At 38.2% G+C, this 22,338-nt stretch overlaps 1 protein-coding gene across 2 annotated transcripts in view; it reads left to right on the plus strand.

The window, feature by feature from the left end:
* Positions 1 to 22,338, plus strand: part of SV2C (synaptic vesicle glycoprotein 2C) — a 90,657-nt gene that overhangs the window by 58,015 nt on the left and 10,304 nt on the right. Inside the window, exons 6-12 of one of the 2 annotated variants that reach the window (XM_040579915.1) lie at positions 4,193 to 4,303; positions 6,541 to 6,629; positions 6,999 to 7,163; positions 10,034 to 10,167; positions 11,427 to 11,630; positions 12,539 to 12,698; positions 18,256 to 18,807. In XM_040579915.1, coding sequence (XP_040435849.1) covers positions 4,193 to 4,303; positions 6,541 to 6,629; positions 6,999 to 7,163; positions 10,034 to 10,167; positions 11,427 to 11,630; positions 12,539 to 12,698; positions 18,256 to 18,274 — 882 coding nt within the window. In that variant the 3' untranslated portion in view covers positions 18,275 to 18,807. Of the gene's footprint in view, positions 1 to 4,192; positions 4,304 to 6,540; positions 6,630 to 6,998; positions 7,164 to 10,033; positions 10,168 to 11,426; positions 11,631 to 12,538; positions 12,699 to 18,255; positions 18,808 to 22,338 lie in introns of those variants that run through there. The other variant, XM_040579914.1, reaches the window with a different exon arrangement.

Raw genomic sequence — 22,338 nt, forward strand, 5'->3', positions numbered from 1 at the left:
AACTGTTAAGATATCAGCCTTTGGCCAGCATATTCTTGAGCATATGTATCCACAGTGTGATAATTGTCTCTGGTATACCAAGATTTTTAATAGACTCCGTCTGTGTTTTATTTGTTAAGTTTACTTCACCCTTAATAATAACAGTAGGCACAAAGAAGTCCAAATTTGTTGGCTGTTCTCTCTTTAAAGCTTTGGGAATTATTATCTTTTGTTTTATCAGCTAAAAGCATAATTTAAAAGAATTAATTTTTACTTCTGTGAAGTAGTAATTTCAGAAATTTAAATTTCTCAAATATCTTGGAAGCTGAACTGCATCTGGTTGACTTGAGGTCTAACAATAAGGCCATATTCAAAATATTGATGGGTTGTTTGTATATGGAGGACAAATTGGCAATTCAGATGTGGAACTTTTTTATGGCATCTTCCTTATTTATGAAGAATGTACACAACAGTTTTGTCTGTCTGGATACAGTAGGAGGCATTTTCTTGCTTTGAAGTCCAGTCTGCCTTTCCAGCTTGTGCTGTGCCGTGGGAGTGCAGGCATTCTGCTTCCTCTCAGAGCCATGTGTGGGATGCTTTTCCTCTTCCAGAGCCTTTCTTCTTACTTCAATGCACATATAACTCAATTAAGAAATCCTCTTAGAGATTCTGCCTTTGGAGGCAGTATCAAGGAATGACCATCTGACCACATAACTTTATTCCATTGAGACTTGCAGTTTATTGCCTTCAATGTAGTTTCCATTGCCTCCATCTAATTTTTTCCACAAAGAAGCTCAAGATCTCCTATATTTAGCCTGGAAGTAGTCTAGCTGGTTAGCACATCTATCATGTTAAATCCACGTTTATTGATACATTGGTGACCTACTCCTTATCCCATCTAACCCATTATTTTATTTTCTGATTTCATTTATGAGTAAAGGGATTTGCCTAACACCATACAGCTAAGGTGTAATTTCACAATTGGCTCTTGCTGATCTGAGCGGCTTTCAGACAGAGTATGCCTGCCCCTAGTCATTCTTTGTTTTTATTCTGCCAGTGTTGATATTCAGTGACTGATTGCACAGTCAGCCGTAGCACAGAGCCTGTCCCCCTGCAGTGTTGGTTTAGGCATGAGGAAGAAGACAGAAAGGTACTGGGACAAAAGATGGGAGGAAGGATCAGCCACAGTTTCACATCAGTTCAATGTAATAGTAATCACGACCTAAAGCAGCCATGGAGAAGAAAACAAATAACACACTTGTTGTTTCTGGTTCTTGTGATCTAACAAGTCTTTCTCTCTACAGTTGTTAAAATGTGACACTGAACCGCATTGAACTCAGCACTTCATTTGTAGCTATTTTTATTAATTGGTCAGCTATGATTAAGGAAAAACCACCAGTTTCTTGGGATTTTTACCTGTTTCTGCCATGAACATTAGGAAAATCAACTTCAGATACTGAGGAGTTAAAGGATTAGAAATACTGTACTGTATGTCAAGGTTACACATGTATAGAAGTCGCTATTTTTAGCTTGCATTAGTGTGATTAGAAAATGCATCGTTGTGTCCTCACTGCACAGTATCAGCACTTCCTCTTATAAAACCCAGAAAGCAAAAAACTTACGCATCATTTGATTGGGCCATCCTTTTAGTGTCTCTTTTTTTTATTATTTTTTTAATGTAAGTTAGTTCTGGATATTGTGACATTTTGTCTCAGTTATTTATTCACAGAGCTGTCCTAAACCTCATTGCTTCATCCAGTATCATTCTATGACTTACACATTAGTATTTTCCTCCACTTCATGACACTAGTTACATCATACACTTTGATAGTATGTTTTCTAACTACAGCTGATATAACAACTTTTTCTCCATTACTGCTATAGTTTTAGTATGCTTTGCTTTTAGATGTTTTCCTAATTACATTGATTTCATCTTTCCCTAGGAACTTTTTTCACAAGTCATGTTTATCCTTCTAACTCATATTATTGAGGATTTTATCTTCAAACCTTTAAAACAGAGAATGTATCAACTGATGAACAGTCAGGAACTTCAAAATGAATGTATTCTAGTTACTGGCTGCGGAGATGATGGCTCTTAATACTTTTGAAAATACCTCCTGAGAGCAGTGACGCTAACAGAGATGGTAGTAGGTTGATGGTATCTCCTATTATGGGACTACCCAAGTCAAACATTTATGTACATCCTTAATTACATTCCTTGGTCCTTAGAAGATACATTCATTAGATCCGTTGGTTTAAGTGTTTAAGTAAAAAAAATTCTTTGTATCCTTAAAACCAAAATCCTCTCCATTCATTCATTGCCATGTAATAATTAAATCTCTTTTTTTCTGCAAACGTTTCCCTTTGCAAGCATGTCTTGATTTTGTAAAATTTAAAACATTCTAGCCATTGCTTTTAAACAGAAGTTCTCTTTTCATTAAAATGGGTATTCTTTATTGTTTTTCCTTTCATTCTTCATATACTGACAGCTGAATATGCATGGTCCAGATGGACCATTGTCCTGATTCAATAGGACTTTTCTTATGGTAAAGAATCATGAAGGCCAGGAGTTTTTTATCTCCAGTCACATCCAGTCCTAGGAGAGAATTACACGCACACACACATGCACACACACACGCGCGCGTACACGCACACACACACACACACACATATATGTATGTATATGTTTCCCCAAGCTCCACAGCTCCAAGCAAGTCAAGTGGCCAGGATGGTGAAAAGGCTGCCCCTGAGCCTACAGAAGTGGTACTGGTTTATACAGCACGAATCAAAAGGCCTGCCCTTTCTACCCAGAGGTGTGGCATATGAAGATGTCTGTATGTATGAGGTCTTACATAGTCTTGAAGAAATTAACTCGGTCTTTTGTATAACATGTTTCGTAAAAGCAGTTTAAGAAAAGCTTAAAATCAGTGGAATGGTGCAGACAGGATTTTTGCTGTTGGAAGAAGTATCATGAGAAGGGTACAGGCTTTTGATATAGTCATGATTTGGCAAGAAAGTAGGCTGCTCTGTTTCAGAAATGAGGGTGGTTATTGCTATAACTGCTTAGTGGGCTTTTGTTTGTTCTTGTCCATGGGATGAGGCTGCTGGTGCATCTTAAACAGTGTACATATGTAAAAGCAGTGGGCTGAAAACTAAACTGCACCATCAACACTGCTATTCCCTGATGTCCTGTAATCCACTACAGTACATTTGTGAGTGGTAGTGTCCTCATGCTGTTAAGAAGAAACACAAGCTATTGCTACCTTCAGAAACTGCAACCAAACGTTGAACACTCAGTCTTTTGCTCTCTCCCTCCTTTTATGTCAGCCCTTTACCCCATTTCTTTCCATTCTCTATTTGTCTTCTTTTAAAATAAACTGTGGATGAATACACTGCCTTTTCTGATAGTGCTATGGACCTGGGACCAGAGTGAACGGCAAAACCAAAACCATACCATGGTATAAGTTTGTAACATCCTGTGTCTGGAAATACATTCATGTAATACATTCTTGGTCTGCTACATAGGAGAGTGCAAGTGAAAATTAGCATTGTAGGCAACATTACATTCTCTGTCACTGGTAATTCTGCATTTTTCCCTGATGTCTGTTTATATCATTTCACTTTAGATGAAGTAGATGATGGCTAATAACAGCAATAACATGTGTGGTTCCAGACCATTTCACCTAACTTTTTCTCTCTTCACTAAAAAGGATAGTTAAAGTCAACATCCAAAAGACAAAGAGAGTTCCCTGCGTAACACTACAGGAAATAAGAACAAAAGAAAAATCTTATTCAACTATTAATTCTTGACATTTCAAATATTTCTGTTATCATTACCATAGCTTTAATTGATAGAATTTCAACAGTGTTGTCATAGCAAGTCAGAAGCAGCTTGATAGCAAACTCTGGACACGGTTAACTGAGGGTTTAAATACTGTAGCAACTCCGGACATCAGCAGCTTGCTTCAGTCAGAGAAAATGGATTTCCTGCATGCTTTGAAAGTAGAGCTTTTCCAGTAAAATTGCATCCATAACAAACTTCGGCATTATAGTGAGCTACTATTCGTTTACATTTCTAAAGTAATTCTAGGGTAGACATGTTTAATATCTGCTCATTTTTAGTTTATGGGATTTATTAAAACCTTTCACTACTCCTCAACAGCAGTTAATGATTCAAGAAAATGCAAATATTTGCTGTTCTTTTTATTTCTAGGTTAACAGAATCAAAACTCCAAAGCAGATAGATGAGCTCATAGAAATAGAGAGCGATACAGGAACCTGGTACAGGAGGTGTTTTGTTAGAATTCGTACAGAGCTATATGGTGTAAGTAGCAATATCTCTGTTCTGTAATTACCTTCTTTTTAATTAGCCCTCAGAAATGGGATGGATTGATTGAGCTCATGCCAGTGATAGCAGCAATGCTAAATTTTCCATGCAACTGGGAGATTCAGGAACCAGCATAAGGTTCTGGGTTTCTGACCCAGAAGAGGTGCAGGGTGAATCACAGAGCTTGGTCCCAAATTCTGAGGAGGAAGAGGCTGCACTGGTCTTTGCAGAAATGTTGGCTAATAGTTACATAGCCATATTCCCAAGCACCACAATATAATATGTACTGGGAATGCATATCAATATATACCTATAGAAAGAGGTGACACATGATGAGATGAAAAATTACCTGCAGGAACTTGAGGTGGCTTCATTACTTACAAATGGTAAAGTTGTGAATAAACGGTGTAAATTGCAAAACCTTTATAAGGCATTGTATCTGCATGTATTTTTAAGCATATCAAATCTGTTCCTAGAAAACTATGTTAGAGCTATTTCAGAGTTTAATATAAGCTTATGGGGACTGTGCCCTGTATCCTTTTTTACTTTTTTTGCAAAACCAAAATTACGCAGTATCTTTGAACCTTGTAATGAAAGCTGAGAAAAGTGTTTTTAATTAAAACAACAACAAAAGAAAAGGTAAAAAATAGCTTTTCACAGTTGTTAAAGATCTGGCACCTTAAAGCTCTCTACAGCTGTGATGAAGTGTTGTAAACCAAGGTTTGTCACAAAACTGCTTTGCTTGGAAAAATGGCATTTTCCCTATGGGAAAAAAAAACCCACCCAAATCCAGGAAGTGTCTACTTTTATAGTTACTTGTCCATAAATGGAGTAGTTGATGACTGAAATGTTATTATTTGGCCTTGTTACTAAATCAGCTTTAAAGATGTTGCTCCTTGGTTGTCTCATACCCCTGCTATCTCACTGGACTGGCCTTAGGGTCAAAGCACCTTCCTTATTGCATGATGTGTGCTGAAACCCCTAAGACAGACTGCCTCTGCTCTTCAAAAGTAGGACATCATCTTGAGATGAGAGAGAGAGAGAGAGAGAGAGAGAGAGAGAGAGAGAGAGAGAACGCCATTCTCAGTCAGCTCTGCTGTAGCATCTCTGACCTGGGGGTAGTCTCAGCTTTTCCTCGTATAGTTATAGTATGATTTTATAGCTGTGATACGTTATGATAGCTCAAACTCTGAGTGTGTCCCTGTTGACTTGTGGAATATAGTTTGCCTAAATTTAAAGCAGTGTAATACTGAGAAGTGAGAAGAAAACATTTCTGACAAGATCTCTGGTTTGAGACAGTGAAATGAAGCTGCTTAGAGATTAGGAAAGGCTGAGGTGGTCAGGAATGAATTAACAGACGTTCCACACTGGTGTAGGAAAAATTTGGTATTAGCCAGCAGTGTGTGCTTGCAGCCCAGAAAGCCACTCATATCCTGGGGTGCTTCAGAAGAAGTATGGCCAGCTGGTCGAGCGAGGTGATTCTCCCCCTCTGCTCTGGTGAGACCCCACCTGGAGTCCTGCGTCCAGCTTTGGAACCCCCAAAACATGACAAACATGGACCTGTTTGTGTCCAAAGGAAGGCCACAAAGATGATCAGAGGGGTGGAACGCCTCTTCTGTGAAGACAGGCTCAAAGAGTTGGGGTTGTTCAGCCTGGTGAAGAGAAGGCTCTGGGAAGACCTTATTGCAGCCTTCGATACTTAAAGGGGGCTTGTAAGAAAGATGGAGAGAGACTTTTTACCAAGGCCTGTAGTGACAGGAGAAGGAGCTACAGTTTTAAACTGAAAGAGGATAGATTTAGATTGGACATTTGGAAGAAATGCTTAACTATAAAGGTGGTGAGACACTGATCAGGCTTCCCAGAGAAGTTCTGGATGACCCATCCCTGGACGTGTTCAAGGTCAGATTAGATGGGGCTTTGAGCAACCAGATCTAGTGGAAGATGTCCCTGCCCATCACAGGGGGATGGGACTAGATGGTCTTGAAAGGTCACTTCCAATCCAAACCATTCTGTTTCTATGAAAAGAAGATGGAAAGTCATGGAACATGCACAGCCTGCCTGTAGCTGGAGATTAACATACTTGTATGAGAAGTACAGCTCTGACCAGTATCAAAAAGCTGATCTGCTCTCTCTGATGCCCTGAAGAAGCAAGGAAATCAGAATTAAAAAGCTGTCATTTAACAATATTGTTCAAAATACTATTTAAAATAAATGTATTTCCTAATGATTTACAGATTTGGTTGACATTTATGAGATGCTTCAACTACCCGGTGAAGGATAATACAATCAAACTTACAGCTGTATGGTTCACCTTGTCTTTTGGGTAAGAGTGGTTGAGATCTTAAACCATTTTTGATAGACCCAGCAGAGAGAACAATCATCTGCATGCAAATTTTGGTCACTGTGATTACCCTTTTTATTCCAAAAGGTTTTATACAGCGTCTTTCCACAAAATGTTGTATTTATCGGTTAGTCTGTTCTTGGTTGCAAGCCTGATTCATCAATAGTATCTGCTTCAGAAACGCGCCATCTGCTGGTGTCGGCATCTTTCAATATTTTTATTTTATGGTGGATTTTATTACAATGGAGCAACTCTTCCATCACTTAAGTGGCCAAGGGAGCCACTCATCTCACCTTGCACAGATTTCCAAACAGGTGGGATTGGTGACTGAGCTTTTTCTGTTTTTCACAGCTACTATGGCTTATCTGTCTGGTTTCCCGATGTCATTAAACATCTGCAGTCAGATGAGTATGCGTCCCGAGTGAAACATTTCCGCAACGAGGAGGTTTCACATTTCGTCTTCAACTTCACACTGGAAAATCAGATTCACAGCAATGGAGAATACATCAATGACAGGTTTAGAGATTTCCTAATATTCTGACTTGGCTGGGATAAACAAATGCATGTTGTAAGGCATGTCCTAGTAATCTAATAATTGTATCCATTAGCTAATGGTAGATATTTGAGGTTTGGCTTTTAATGGGAATTCATTTCTGTTCTTGATTTCTTATGACTTGTGGAGCATGTGGAGAAGCGGACCTGTACATGCCCTGGTGGTTCCTGTGTGAGGATCCCCCAAGCAAACCCAGCTTCCTTGTCATCCTGAAAAACAGACTGAAAAGCCTAAATTAATGATGCTTCCTTTCACAGTGGGATTCAAATGTTTTCAGACCCAACACATGCAGCATATTTTAGGGGGGCTGAGGAAGGATGTACTTTCATCTCTGTTGCCAGTTCTTTTCTTTTTTTGATGAAAGACACTTCTGTGAAAACTCTGTACATTGAGAGGTTAGGATCTTACCACAGAAGAATAAAAGCTAAACATTACTGTAAATCAATGAAAAGCATGAACAGTTCTGAAATGGAAAACAACACTTTGGCAATGCCTTTTTAACTGAATCCAAACATACTAAGGCTTTATCTGGACTCTGCAGATAACTAGATAACTTGGGGGAAAATCAAACACAGCTGTTTTAGGTATCTGGTTTCTCTTAAGAAATACACAGAACAACCATGTGAATGGTCTCCTGGAAGTTATGGTGCTAAGTAATTATTATTTCCATATGAAAATCTGTATCTAAGTGAATAAAATTAATGATTTTGGTAATGTGGGTTTTTTTTTTTTAAATATCATCATAAGAACGTGAATTTTGACACAGTTAAAGGTTTATGCATTGCAGACAAAAGATACCAGCTATCTCATTTTTGAACTATCCATAGCTTCCCAGTTCCACTCCTTTCTAGGAGTTAGATGTTCTCCTAAAAGCAAAGAACCATTTACTGTCAGTAACTGACAGCACTCCAACAACCAAGGTCTATCAATTTGAACTGAAAATTCTTCTAAAACACTAAATCTGACATTAACCTACTCTAAACCACTGATTTCCTCTTTTAAACATACAAGTTTAATAGGCCTCTGACAGTTATTTGAGAGTCATGAAACATTTTCCACAGAAGTATGGACTTGTTTTATATTCTTACTCCACAAATGTTTCAGTCCTCCACCCACCCTCAGCCTCAGTGTTTCCTTCATTTTCTTTCTTAACTAGAAGATCTGTCGATATTTGCCTTCTTACTTCATTACATTTCTGTTGAGTTTTAATTCAAATCATTGCAAGACCAATTTCAATGTAGTCACAATATGTTTCCTGTCCAAAGGTGAAAAGTGCATCCGAAGAATGTAGGACATGTCGTCTGTCATTTCTGTTCCAACTGACTAATCTAATTGCTAAATTTTCTTTGTTCACCTCTGGAATTAGGCTACATTTTAAAAAAGAAAGTGCTATATGAAAAATGATAATGAGTTGACACTGAACGCCAGCCTGATTTTAATCAGTCTGTCACAAATGAGAAATGATATAATAACTAAAACTAATGGGCTGAAAACACCATTTTTCTGACCAGTACACAAAGCAAATTCACTAGCTAGTAAGTCTTCCGGTAATAAACACACTTAGCTTTTGCTGGCTTTTCTCATAAAGAGAATTCCAATTTTATTTACAAGAGAGTTTAATTCCTACTATTTCATAGGTAGCATATTTTGTGTGTTCCTACTCCTAGTATTAGTTTTACAATAAGAAAAATACATAGCTAGTCACTCCAGATTTGATTAGAGCAGAGTTCAGTCTGTATTCAGAAGGCTTTGGTGTTTTATCAGTTCTTACTGGCTTATAACAGCTACAGCGCTGCTTTCCAGACCATTGCCACTTCGGGTGAGGTCTGCCAGAAAAACTGCCTTTTTTTAGTTGTATCTTTTTCCACACCTTCATGTGAAATAGACTGTATCACAAAAATAATAATGTATTTCTACATGTGTCTTTTTTTGTTAGCATAATGATGTTGTTTGGTAGAATTATACTCAAAAGGCTTACAGTGACAAGCTTTCTCCATGTTACTAGGCTTTTAGTCTAGTAACATTGAGAGTTACTGCTAGTAATACACTTAGTCATTGACGTTTTCTGTGAATTACTTGATTGACAGTCATGATGAAAGACCTAGGAGTTAAATGAGAGTCAGTAGGAAGAAGGTTGTTCAGAAATAAGAAAAGCTACTGACAGTTTGTTTACAGCTGTTTTATGTACACAGTAATTGCAATTGCATCCACAGACACAGGAGAAACAAACACATACTTCCAGTTAGATACCTAGCTGTATAACTGGCAATGTAGTTGTTGTGTTCATGTTAAACTATTTTTAGAAACCATATTTTGACACCTGAACTAGTATGTTTTTCATCTGACCCTGACACGGTGCCCAGTGTGTTCATCTGGAGAAATAAATGTTCTTTTAAAATTTTCTTTCTTTCCAGCTTGTTCGTACTAACAAGTGCTTGTTTGTTCCAGGAGACTGAGTTTCTGGAACATGATCTCCCAGTTTCCGACTGTAGGTCAAATTACAAGTAACAGTGATTTTACAAGGCTATTCCTTGAACACCATGACATTGGTTTTGGTTGGTGAATAAGGACAAGTAATAATGGAAGTATTATCAAAGACATTGTATTACCAGTTGTAGCCAGTAGCTATGTGGAGCTGTTTGTCTTATTAATGCTTTCTCTGAACAATAGTGCTCTAGAATCAGCTAATCATTAATTATGTCTCCAGAATACCTTTAAGGAATCATCATTACTGGGGTTGAGACTTTTTAGACACATATAGCTGCATCAGCTTGACCTGTTGCTCTTGCTGACCTATGAAGGTAGACTGACAGAAATTATGTGTATTGGGCAGGTTTATTATGATGAAGTTTAAATCAGTAACCTTTGAAGATTCACTTTTTAAGAACTGTGTGTTTGAAGACATCACTTCACTGAACACATACTTCAGGAACTGTACTTTCGTGAATACCACCTTCTACAACACAGGTATTACAAGAAATAACCTTGAACATGCGTTGTTCGTCTGTGTGTTCTCATCATACGTTTATAATTTCTGAATTTCTAATAAGGCATACAAGTCTTCTTGTAAGGAATAAAAAGCTATTAAAAGCAACAGGCCTCCGTAATGTTGTAACAGAAAACTGAAAGGATCGCACCCGCGCCAGAGGTGTCACGGGCCTAATATTGACTCAGATAATAAGCACCTCTTTTAATTTTAAAAATCTCTAAAGAGATTCAGTCTCAAGAGGACAAAATATGTTTACTGCTTTACTGGTAGCTTTAACTAGTGTGCTTTTATTTAGTCTAAATGGGACTGGTGAAATCCTTTGTTCATTGTGCTCTCTGTGGCATGGGAATCTGCTACCTAATCTATCATCATTCCCACTCTCCTAAGTATTGTAACAAAGATAGGAATGCATGTTTTCATATGTTAAAACAGAGGGCACTTTTTTTTTTTCCCCTCCAGTTTAATAAAACCTAACTGAAAGTAGAGCATGGCCAGCTAAGCTTGTTGGAAAGATGGGTGCTTCTTACATGCTTTCCTGTAACCCCAGCAATCATAAATAGTAAGAGAGGTTTCAGAGCAAGCAACGTCCAGCTTTCTTTGTGTAGAAAGAAGGTGTTCTTGATTCAGGGTTATAAGGCTGACAGGAAGAACAGCAGGAAAGTGAAAGTATAGGGAGAGATCTCCAAAATTGTACTGGAAGAAGAACAGCCTGAGTGACTGCATGTAGTAGCTAATTCCTGTTCAAGCTGAAGACCATGAGGCCTTCTCAGAAATGAAAATTAGTTTAATCTGAATTCTGTAGGAATGTTTCACTTTAAAAGAAGTCAAACCAAACTGAGCAAGATTGGCAGTCTCATCTGAAAGGCTGTCTGGTGTGGAAACAGAAGGTCTGATATTGAGCAAGACCAAGCGATAGAAACGTGCAGATACCTGATGCTTTTTATGCAAGGCCAGCTTGTGCTGAAAGATCTTAACCAAATACAGCCCAAGCAGAGCTGAAATGCAATAATATAACTTGTCTAATTCCAGACCTTAGTTGCTCATTTTCGTGAATTTTCCATATTTTTCTATTAAGATAAAAAGGTATCAATATTAATAGAAAGAACTAGTCCCATTTTACAAAGCAGTGAAAGCTCCAAGTTGTCATTAAAATTGCCTGAATTGGAAATGTTTTTAATCAAAAGCTTCACATGGAGTCAGCTGTTAGCTGAAATGTTTCTTTTTCTTCTTTCCACAGATCTCGAGCAATATAAATTTGTTGACAGCGAATTGATAAATTGCACATTTTTCCACATCAGAACAGGATGCCAGATTTCTTTTGATGATGACTACAGCGCCTACTGGATTTACTTTGTTAATTTCCTGGGAACTTTGGCAGTGTTACCAGGGAATATTGTGTCCGCTCTCCTGATGGATAGAATTGGACGGTTAACAATGCTAGGTAGGGGCTTCACTTTAAAACAGGTAACACCACCAAAACCTAAAGCTCTCCTGATAAAGTAACATGTTCTCTTTTCGAAGAATGTGGTTCAGAGAGACGTAAAAAATTCCCTCTGCAGGTACTTCATTTATGCAGCATCGTAAGTGCTGTTTTAAAGAGTGTCCTATTTAGAAACTCTAGGAACGAAAGGTTCTGTAGCCAGTTCTGCTTATGACATATTATCAGTCATTGCTCTTCTGTGCTGATATTACGAGACCATTATTTAGGCATCTGGGATGAGATTTTGTAGAGTGCTGATCATTGGCTTGTGTTTGCTCCAGCTGAAAGGAAAGCTAGATGTGCTTGGGTGTCCATCAGCTAGTAGAGGTGACACCTTGGATAAGTCAGCAGTCCTTTGACTGTTACCTGTTTTGCAAAATAACACATTTGAAAGGTATCTTCTGTGGATTATCTGCAATGACAGATCTGTTTTCAATCTACTTATATATCTATGTGGTAGTTCATTGTGTTCATTTTCTCAAATAATATCTCTATATAAATGCAATTCCCAATTGATGTTTTTGTTGCTACACTACATGAACAAGTTTCAGGTATTTGCAGAAGATGATAAACAAGGAAGAATGGGAGTAGCTTTCCCCAGGCAGCTTGCTTTGGGAGTTCAGAGAGGGTTCCATCAATTAATACTTTATGATAGATCCTGCTGTTTGAGGAGTTATGTTTTTTTCTATGAGCTCCTTACAATACTTGTCTGCCTGACTGGTCTTGCCAGCAGAGGTCTCTAGTTTTTTAACTCGTATATATGGATCAGTTATTTAGCTATACTGTGTGCATAGAACCGTTACATAAAACAAAGACCATTCTTTAAACACAGTTCCACTTCATGTTTGTTTCACCTGACTCATACCTAGGTGGTTCCATGGTTCTCTCTGGCATCAGCTGTTTTTTCCTGTGGTTTGGGACCAGTGAATCCATGATGATAGGTATGCTGTGCCTCTACAACGGCCTCACCATCTCAGCATGGAATTCTTTAGATGTCATTACTGTGGAGCTGTATCCTACAGACAGAAGGTATGTACAGATACACCTCCCGTAACCTCACTGACACTATCTCTATATACCAGCAGAAACAGTAAATAGAAATGGTTATGTATGAGCTTTGCAGAAGCAGTGGTGTTCTGAGTGGTCCAAAGGAATAGATTGTCTTATGAACAGCAGGAAGAAAAAAGGTATTTTTGAGCTATTTGGTGTATATTTTACATCAAATATCACTGAATCAGGAAAATAGCACAAAGGTAGTTTCTTACAAAAAAAGGAGATCTAACTGCTACTCTCATCTAAAACACAGCTAATGAGGATATTTCTGAAAACAGTAATGGAATATTTCTGGGTTTCTCCTAGTGCAAATGGCTATGAAGGCAGTAGTTCCAAAACATCAATATAGCTGCATTTGTCTGTTGGCCGTGAAATGGTGGGGATGATAATAAAAATCACTGCCTGGAGCTGAACAGCATCTTCTGGAAGAGATTGTGGGTTTGAACCATGCTGAGCTGTTAATCAGTCTGCTACACATTTGTATGCAGGGTCACTAGGAGTGTACATAATCAGCATTAAGCAGATACAAAAATGTCTCAGACACTGCTCCTGACTCCTCAGGGCTCTGGGAGGAAATTTCCATGTCCTGCAAGCATTGCTGCTAGATGACATGGGTGGGTTTTTTTTCGGATACAGGGTACTTTTTAATGCTGATCTTATGTCACTTAATGGCCTGAAGGAAGAACGGTCAAGCCATACGCTGTTGTATGTTGAGTGTTAAAAGGTAAAAGCCGTATTTTCTTGAATAGACTGGGACATTTCTCCCCCCTCCCCGCCCTAAACAATTTTTATATAAAATTGCCCAGATTCCGGCCAAGGGAAAGTGTCCTTTCTCCTGTCACAGTGCTATTATGTCATTCACTAGAAGTTTCAAATATGGTGAAAAGTATTCCCAGTTTACATATGCATGATGCTTTACTGGCAAGTCTGAGCTTTTGGACAGAGATGCGACTGACTTTACTAGTGTCCATCAGGAGAGAAAAACTGTAGACTGGCGTCTCTGTTTTCTTTTCATTGGCATTTTAAAAATATATTCTTCTTCACACAAGAAATTGATGTCCACTGCTGTGGTTGTATCAAATAACCGTACTAGGCAACTTATGAGTCCAAAGCACTAAGCTTTAATATTAAGTGCTAGTGTTTTTATTACACCTCATGAAATTGCTCTTCTGTCAAGAATTTTTCCATCATCCAAACTTTATGATATAATTCTACTAAAGATCCTTTAGAAATAGCTGTCTTTTTGGTATTCCTGAATGTAGCAGCCACAAATACTTTCTTGATGTAAAGAAAAATAATTAGAAAAGCCATTGATATTAATGGAAGCAAAAATAATCATCATTACTAGGAATGACAAAACAAATGAAACTGATATTTATTCTAGGGCATCTGTATTTGTAGCTAATAGTTGTTTTTAGTAGTCTCTGCTAGCTTTGGGATTGTAGCAAATTCTTCCCTGGTTTTTTGTTTGTTGTTTTGGGGGGTTTTTTTGTTTTGTTGTTTTTTTGGTTTTTTTAAAATGCTTATGTGTGCAATAATAGCTGTCTGGGATTCCACCTCAGAAATTCACTTACAGCTGAGTTGTTGGGTTTTTTGCAGCAGCTCAGACAGAAAATTTGTCACTTTGTATTATCGATATAAAAGGGCCGATAGGCAAAATCTATCTGTGCCAGGAAAGACATTGCTGATATATACTGTAGATGAGATTTTTACCCAAAAGTTCTGAAAGTGATGGAACTGTCACTGCCAGTTTTTGCCAGTTGGGTTATAAGGGTATGGCCAATTCTAGAAGTCACTTCCTATACAGCTTTTTTTAGACTGGGGCAAAGCTTCATATTTCATAGAACTATTTGAAATTTAATACCAGTAGGGACTCAAACAACTTGCTTCCCAGAATTTTTTCTCTTGATTTTTTTTTTAATCCAGACCAACTACAGTTTAACAGCCATCATTGCCCACCTCTGATGGTCTTATCTTTCCTTCTAAGACTCCTCTGATCTCCATAGCCTGGCACAACTTGCCACAGTTTCCTGGGAATTCCCAGCTTCCGCATGTAGCTGTAGGGCCAAACAGCCTTTCCAGGCATATATGGTACATGAAGCTGCCCGATCTGTATTCACGTATGAAGTCCTTCATACGGAAGATGATGCCCTCTTTTCACTGCAAAGCTGCGTCCAGAGTGAATTTGGTCCTGAAACTGGCTCCCAGTTTCCCCCCAAAAGGCAATCTAGGAACAACAACTTCGCTCGCTCTGTCACTACTTTACTTTTCCAATGTATACCTTTTTCTTACTCCCGATCAATGAAATGGCCACAAATCAGCAAAGAAGTTCAGCTGGAGGCTGGGCTGGTAGCACAGCGTGTGGAAGGAGGCCATTTCACGCTACTGCGCACAAGAGAGCGGGCTGGGCAGCCCCTCCTTTTCCTCCTGCACAGCTCCTCTTGGAGAACAGCCAGTTGCCAAACCGCTGGGGTGTTGCCAGTGTTGTGCAGCGTAATACAAAAGGTGTTTCATAAATCGTACTCCAGGTTATTTAGCGGTCATGCTGGCTTTTTGCCAGGTAGGGGTGTGGTGAGCCATTTGGAAATGTGCAGTGTATATGGGACATGGCACACATTTCAGTTTGCTCTTCACCAGCTGCCCACAGAGCAGAGGTGAGGTTGCTTCAAAATCTTAGCAGGTTTGGATTCCGAATGCATTCACGCTCATCTGCCTATTTACATTTTAATTTACTAATGCATGGATTTGAGGTAATTAAGTATTGTCAAATATTCTTGATGAGTACTTTCAAATTTTATGCCATTTTAGCATGGCTTTTGCCTGTGTGTTCTTACAAAAATCTCAGTTGATTTGCACAACTGCTAAAACAAGAGATGTAAGAGGTTGTAGGGATTTCAAATGGTTCTCAGGTAGATGATGTTCTGTTAAAAGGTGAAGATATGTTACTAATCCTAGTCATAGGTAGGCTTCTGTCTTCCAGATGACATACATGGTGGTAATGAAAAATCATTTGATAATATTTTTTTTTTTTTTTTTACTTTTCAATACACAAATTTTAAAGGGCACTCATGATGACTAGCTATAAACTAGCTGATTTCCAAAAAGAAAGTAAATTAACTGTGCTCCACAATGTAAAGAACTTGTATTACTCATCTTTTGCCTCATCTTCTTAACGCCTCTGCTATTCTGGACTAGTCAGCAGGTTCTGAAAAGTCTTTGGTTACATATGACCCTCTTGAAGGCCAAACCAAACTTCCATAGCTTTGGAAGCTCGGCTTTGAAGGAGAATACTAAATGTCTGGTGAATGTGTTTGGGTCCTCCTAGAGTGCTTTACTACTCTTTCATAAGCTTTCCATATTTTCCAAACACTGCTTTGAAAGAAGGTGGTGTAGAAATGGAGACATAGAGGAAAAATACATTGTTAAAAATTAATATTGTCCATCAGAAGAGGAAGGCTGTAGACTGACGTGTGGTACCAGCAATCCCAGTCACTGAGCAATTTAGAAGAGGGAATGGGCTGGAATTGCAGCTTCCACTGCAGCTATAACTGCTTAGCATTTCTGCAACAAAAACCTGAAGGTGCTAAGCTGAGCAGACCAGAAAATGTGAAATGCATGCTCAATGACTATTTAGTTAGCTTTAAGTGACTTGCTCGCATCATATACGAATTCTGTGGCAGGGGTAGGAATTGTATACTCTCTCCTGATAGCACTCATCTGCCTTAACTGTGAGACTGCTTTCTCATCTTGACATTCCCCAGCCTTATTTACAGTGCACCTTACAACTTCGGCAGCAGATGAGGGAATCTAGGTTTTCTTCACTACATTTATGTTTTACCCTTGAGCTCTTTTAGTTCTGTGCCTTGGCAGAGTGATGGGGATAAAAAATATTGTGTGATGAGGTAATTATGGCTTGTGTTGTAATGTGTGTGCCCAAGGGCCCTGCAATACTTTGCAGTTTCCTAGCTCTGTCTGTAATACAAATATGAATGGAAGAGAGTTGAAATTCTCTGAAGAAGTAACATTTAGCAGATTTTTATGACTTTAAAATGCAGTCATTTCTTTTGCATAAATGATAAATGTCTTCTTGTGAACTAACTTGGGAAGCACAAAGTTTATAAGCCTACACTCTTGTCAAAGAGTGGATACAACAAATAACCCAAACTTAAACAGAAAGTGGAATACAAATAGGTTGTCTCCTGCAGAGTAAATCAAGGTCAGATTGCATCACATAACCAACAGTTCATCAGTTTTACTACAGCTGCCAGGCGTCTGGGTTTGAATATTGGCCAGGAATCTTTGGGATTCGAGGTGTGCTATAAAATGAGGTCATCCTGGCTTCCCTTTTTGTAGTACTTCTGAAATATGTTCATAAGGGTTTGGTCCTAATTAGGAAATAAGTCACTTCAGTTAATTGTGTTTATCTTTTTCTCCTTTTCTTGAGCATTGAGACTCTATCCCACAATAATAAAAATTATTCACAGGGTATCTTAAGTCCAACATTGTATTGTAGTGGCTGTCAGAAGAGAAGTTTTCTATTCTTTTGAGTCATAGTAGCAGTCATCAACTTACAGCAGACTTACTGACAGCTATTTTCTACTGCCATCCTGTGGATGTGGTTCAACTGCATTTTGCTGAAATTTCATGTTAATGTTTTTAAAGCATGACATGCTGAACCTATGCAATGCTTTGGGCAGGAAGGCAAATTCCACAGTTTTATTGCATACTGAGTGCTATAATTGGCCAGGCTATGTTATGCATCTTTATACTCATTTTTTAAAAGAACTTAAGGTGTCTGGAATCAGAAAACTGTCCATAGCACATTCAGAAACTCTATTCTAATAGCCTTTGCATATTATCCACACCCATAAAAGTGATATTCAGAGCCTTTTTGAACTTGCTGGATAGGCTCAGCACTAGCTCTGGCAAGAAAGTTCTCAAATATCTCTGCTACACATTCAGTAGCCCTCCATGGCAGGACAATTAAGTTTTTAAGTACTGTTGACTATCGGCAATGGTAAAGTGGGTCTGAATTATTTTATGTAGGAATATAAGCACCTGGTCTAAGAAGGAGCATATGTGGCAAACAGGAAGCAAGCTCTTTTAATCTAAAGTCTTGGATAATCTCTCTATTTTTAACTGTTTGGACTCTTGCCATTTTTATGTGGGGCTTGTGTGAAAGGAAGCTAAGCATTTTTCTTTGTCGCAGCTTTCCCAGGAACAAGTAAAATACATTGGGGAAAATTCCTTTCCCCTAACATCCAGTTTTCTCTCAGACCTGACGGTTTCATAAGACTTCCACATTTTTTCCTGTCAATACTACAAGCTGTAACTTTTTTTTTTTCTTAAGGCAATCCCATATTGATTCACCAGCATTGTTTTACTGATGCGCCTGAATGACAGTGCTTAAACCAGTAACTGATCAATTTAACGGAAATTAGTGTATATGGTAATGGCTTATGGCTTTAGATTTTTTCAGTTAACTGATTCATGATGCTGAGATGACACATCACATATCTTTGATCATTTGCAGACTTCCTGTACACTCTTAATATTTTCCTGAAACACTGTGGAAGAGACTGTACTAGTGCCGCAAGAGAAGACTGTACTTGTACATGTTTGTGAATTGTGACATATTTATTGCTTGGCTATTTTTACTCCCCTGGATTCAGTAGAATTAATTATAAGGACATGAATTACTACAGATTTTAGCTGATTTGCATCACAAACATTGTTCTAAGAAAGATGTTTAAAAAAACAAGTCTGAGCTTGCTATCCCTAGAGCTCAACAGTTTGCTTCATGACTTTTTTCCGACCATTCTACACAACAAATTTATATTCAAACACTGCATTAAAATTGAAGGATATGAAGGCAGAAGGTTGAACAGGGACAATGTTTTTCAGGTACAGTTCGCAACAACAATTTACTTCAGCCAGTAAAAATCTTACTGTTCCTGCCAATGATGTGCATATTTTAGGTGAAAGGACGTGCCTGAAAACAGCTTAAAGATTAGAAGATTGGACTTCTGCTGGGTTGTTCATTTTGTATCATCAGAACAAGGATAATAAAAATGGGCTTACCTTGTCTTATTCTTCTTTGTTTATAATTTGATAATACTAATAGTATTAGCCTGATAATCACCCCTTACAATTGGAAAAATTGGTTAAGTCTAGATCCATTTTACAAAGCAGAACTGGTTTTTCAGTGCCAATGAATTATCTTAATTTTGCTCAGATATAAAAGATATTATATTACAAAACTACTTTAAATCTTAATAAGGCAATCTTGTGTATATTACCTCTAATAGATATAAAGCACAGTGGCAGCCCTGAATATGCTGTCTGTAGATCCCAGCATGTGAAAAGAAATTATCTGAATTGCTCAGAAAATTATATTCAGACTGCTATTATAGCTAGTTAATATAAGCAAACAGTATCTGTGAAAGAGCTTACCTTTGTAAGGCAGTATAAAATAACACTGAATATTAATAAAGCACCCCCACATGATTTGTTCTATTGTCTTTCTAAAGATTTCCTCTCTGTATCCAAATTTGCTTTAGCTAGATCTGTATGTTCTTTGGGAGTTTTGGTATCTTTCTGAATATACAGAGGCTGTTGATGACTAAGTGTCTTATTTTCTCTGTGCAAACACTGTTTTTTTCCTGTTACTGTTACCTAGGGGCAAGTTTGGTTTTACATCAGTACTGGCAGCTGAAGAAACCATATTTATCTGTGCAGACACTGATCATAACCATTCACCACATTAACTTTAGAAATATTTTCTGTATGTAAATGAGTCCAAAATTAGAACAGTTCTGACTCTTTTCCTCTCCTTTTCCCCCTGACTTGTTTAGAATAGTTGCAACTTGTTATTATCCTATAACATATGCTCTGTTTTTCAGGCTGGCTGTGTTGGCTTTAACCTCTTCCTACCTTTTTGCGATAAAGTCTATTTTACCACAGCCTTTCCTCTTCATGTTCCTCCTTCCTGCCTGCACTGTTGTTCACCCTAGAAGATGTGTCAGTCTGGAGCTCCTTCCCTCTCAGGAGCTTCTCACCATCCTGGGTCAGCTTGTCCTAGATTGTTCTGGGTTTTATCTGCCCTTGTAGTAGAGATGTTTCCATGGTAGAGATTTAATCTTCTTCTCATAGATTTTGAAAGTTTACTCCACTGGGGTGTGGGTTCACTGCTTCCTCCCACTCCTCCTTTGGGCCAATGCCTCCAAAAGTTGTCCTTAAAATGGGCAAGTTATAACTCACTTATTTCTCCTCTGAGGAAGGCATTTTCAAGGAGCTGCTGCAAACATTCCTCTGTCAGAAAGCTTCACAACCAACAATTCCAAAGTTTCCTCATTGGCTGCTCTCAGCAGTGTGCTCTCTGGCAGTTATCAGTGATCTGTACTGTGGGGCAGCAGAGCATATTGCTTTCAAGATTATTATCTCCAAGATGTGCATGTTTAGGTTTTCTTGGCACTAAATATTATGTAAAAATGCTGCAGGTTTAATGAAATTTAGAAAAAATAGCAAGCAAGGGCTTTGAAGATTCAGAAGACATATATGAGTCTCTTCTGCTTGTTTTTTCACAGTTTTTCCTGGTAGTTTCTGCTCTGCCATCAGAATGACCTGTCTCTCCTTCCTTATATATCACTGATACTTATTTTCATGCAGTATCTGGATGGGTGCTGCGTTTTACACAAAGAGGAATTATGGTTACTTCAGACAAAGTAACAGTTACTAAATACAAGGTATTTTAAAGAGACTGCAATACTGCTCTCAATTGCAAAAGCTGCTTTGCCAAACTAATAAAAAATATATTATAATTATAATCACCCAGCAAAAGAGACTAACTTGTGTCTTGTCCTGGGATCAAAAAAGGCTTACAATACGCAGAGCTGACACTGGAACAGTAAATATCAACTCCTCTGATTTTACTTCCATAATGTTTTAGGCAAGAGGGTTGACTTATGATCTGCAGCCATGGACAAATAATTTTTAGCATTAATGGAAAAAACCCTTTTTGAATGTATGTCAGTTGGTCTATTCCATGTCTTAATTCTGTTCTACAAACATCCTTTTAACTAATTTAAGAATTTGACAGTAGAAGTACCGTTACTTCAAATTCGCACATTTCTGAATCTTTTCCAGACTCTGGAGTTGACACTTTGGGTTAACTAGAGTTCTTAGATTCAACAAAAGTGATTTAAAAATATACCAGAAGGATCTAGAACTATCTTCATCATTCTTTTGATGTAAGGTCCTCAAATATACCAGGACTGGTGTAATTCTGAAGACAGCATGCGTGTCAGGTACATCAGGTCATGGACAGTGCTGAAAACCCATATATCCTGGTCGGCTATACTGGACAGAAGCTTTTACCTCTCCCTCATTATAAGGCTTGGATGTAGGACACCAGGACACATGCCTGATCAACACTATTGCGATCTAGATTTGCGGAAGAGCAGAGGAGATGAACTAATGATGCTCTGGGCTGTGGCTATGTCTGTGGGTTGCTTGAGGCAGCGGGTCTCTTCTCCCTTGATACCATGGTTTGCTGTTTTCAAAATAAAAAAGTAGTTCTGTGAAGAACACTGAAAGTTTATATCCTTGCTCTCTGCTTACTTCACATTGATTCTGTGGGCTGCTTTTTAGGAGCTCCAGCAGAAGTTTCTCAAATCTTACTTCCTAGGAATTCAGGCTACATCTGAGCACAGGACTTCTTCCTCTCCTTCACAGGTACCTCAGTACAATTGTTAAGGTTCTTCTTAGTCACTCAGACCATTAGTATTTCTGTTAGTCTCTGCAGTTTAGACTGGAGGCTTTTTCCTTCTAATGGCAGTACTTAATATTAACAAGAAAGAAACATTTTATTCTGAAAAGAATTCTTCCTAATTCTTCTTATTTTGTCCCAGACAGCACAATGTAAGCTCCGCATAGTCCTTCATGTCTAAGAGATTTAAGAAATGTCAGAAATTCTACTATTATACAGATACTTTTGTTATGACAGTTTGGGTAGGACAAGTTTATTCCTGCAACTACAAAATCATACAGTCATGATGAAACACCATTTACTGAAACGGTGGCAGTTTGCATAATATGTCTATGCACAGGCTACCAAACATCTAAAGTACTTAATCCAGATTACTAAAATCACACCACTGCAATGAAAAAGCCCCTGTGAGTTGCCTGTGCCATACTTTCTGTTGGCAATCTATTTCCTTCCCATTTTCTGCAAAATTTCTCAGATCTCTCTTCTGCATCAAGCAGATTCTTATATATCCTATACTCTTTACCTCTAAGAGACAAACTTTCATTATTATTGGAGGTCTCATTAGCCCTTTGAAAAAGCACTGTTTGAACATGTATACCATCTGTAAGAAATCCATTTCTGTTCATCCTCAAGATGATCATCCATTTGTTCTGATGGCTTCTTTCCCAAATGGCCAAGTAGCTGCGTTTTCAGAGCTACTTGACACCTCCTGTCTCCCAATCCAGCATTTTAAGTGTTGCTGAATTTCCATTTGCAAGTCCTTTGTTCTACTGTAGAGGTGCAAACTTACCTATTCAGTCATTCATTTCACGTTTTGGTCTTCTGGGGCAGTAGAATGAATCTGCCTCA

Source organism: Falco naumanni, chromosome Z (genome assembly GCF_017639655.2).
Source record: "Falco naumanni isolate bFalNau1 chromosome Z, bFalNau1.pat, whole genome shotgun sequence".
NCBI classification, from domain to species: Eukaryota; Metazoa; Chordata; class Aves; order Falconiformes; family Falconidae; genus Falco; species Falco naumanni.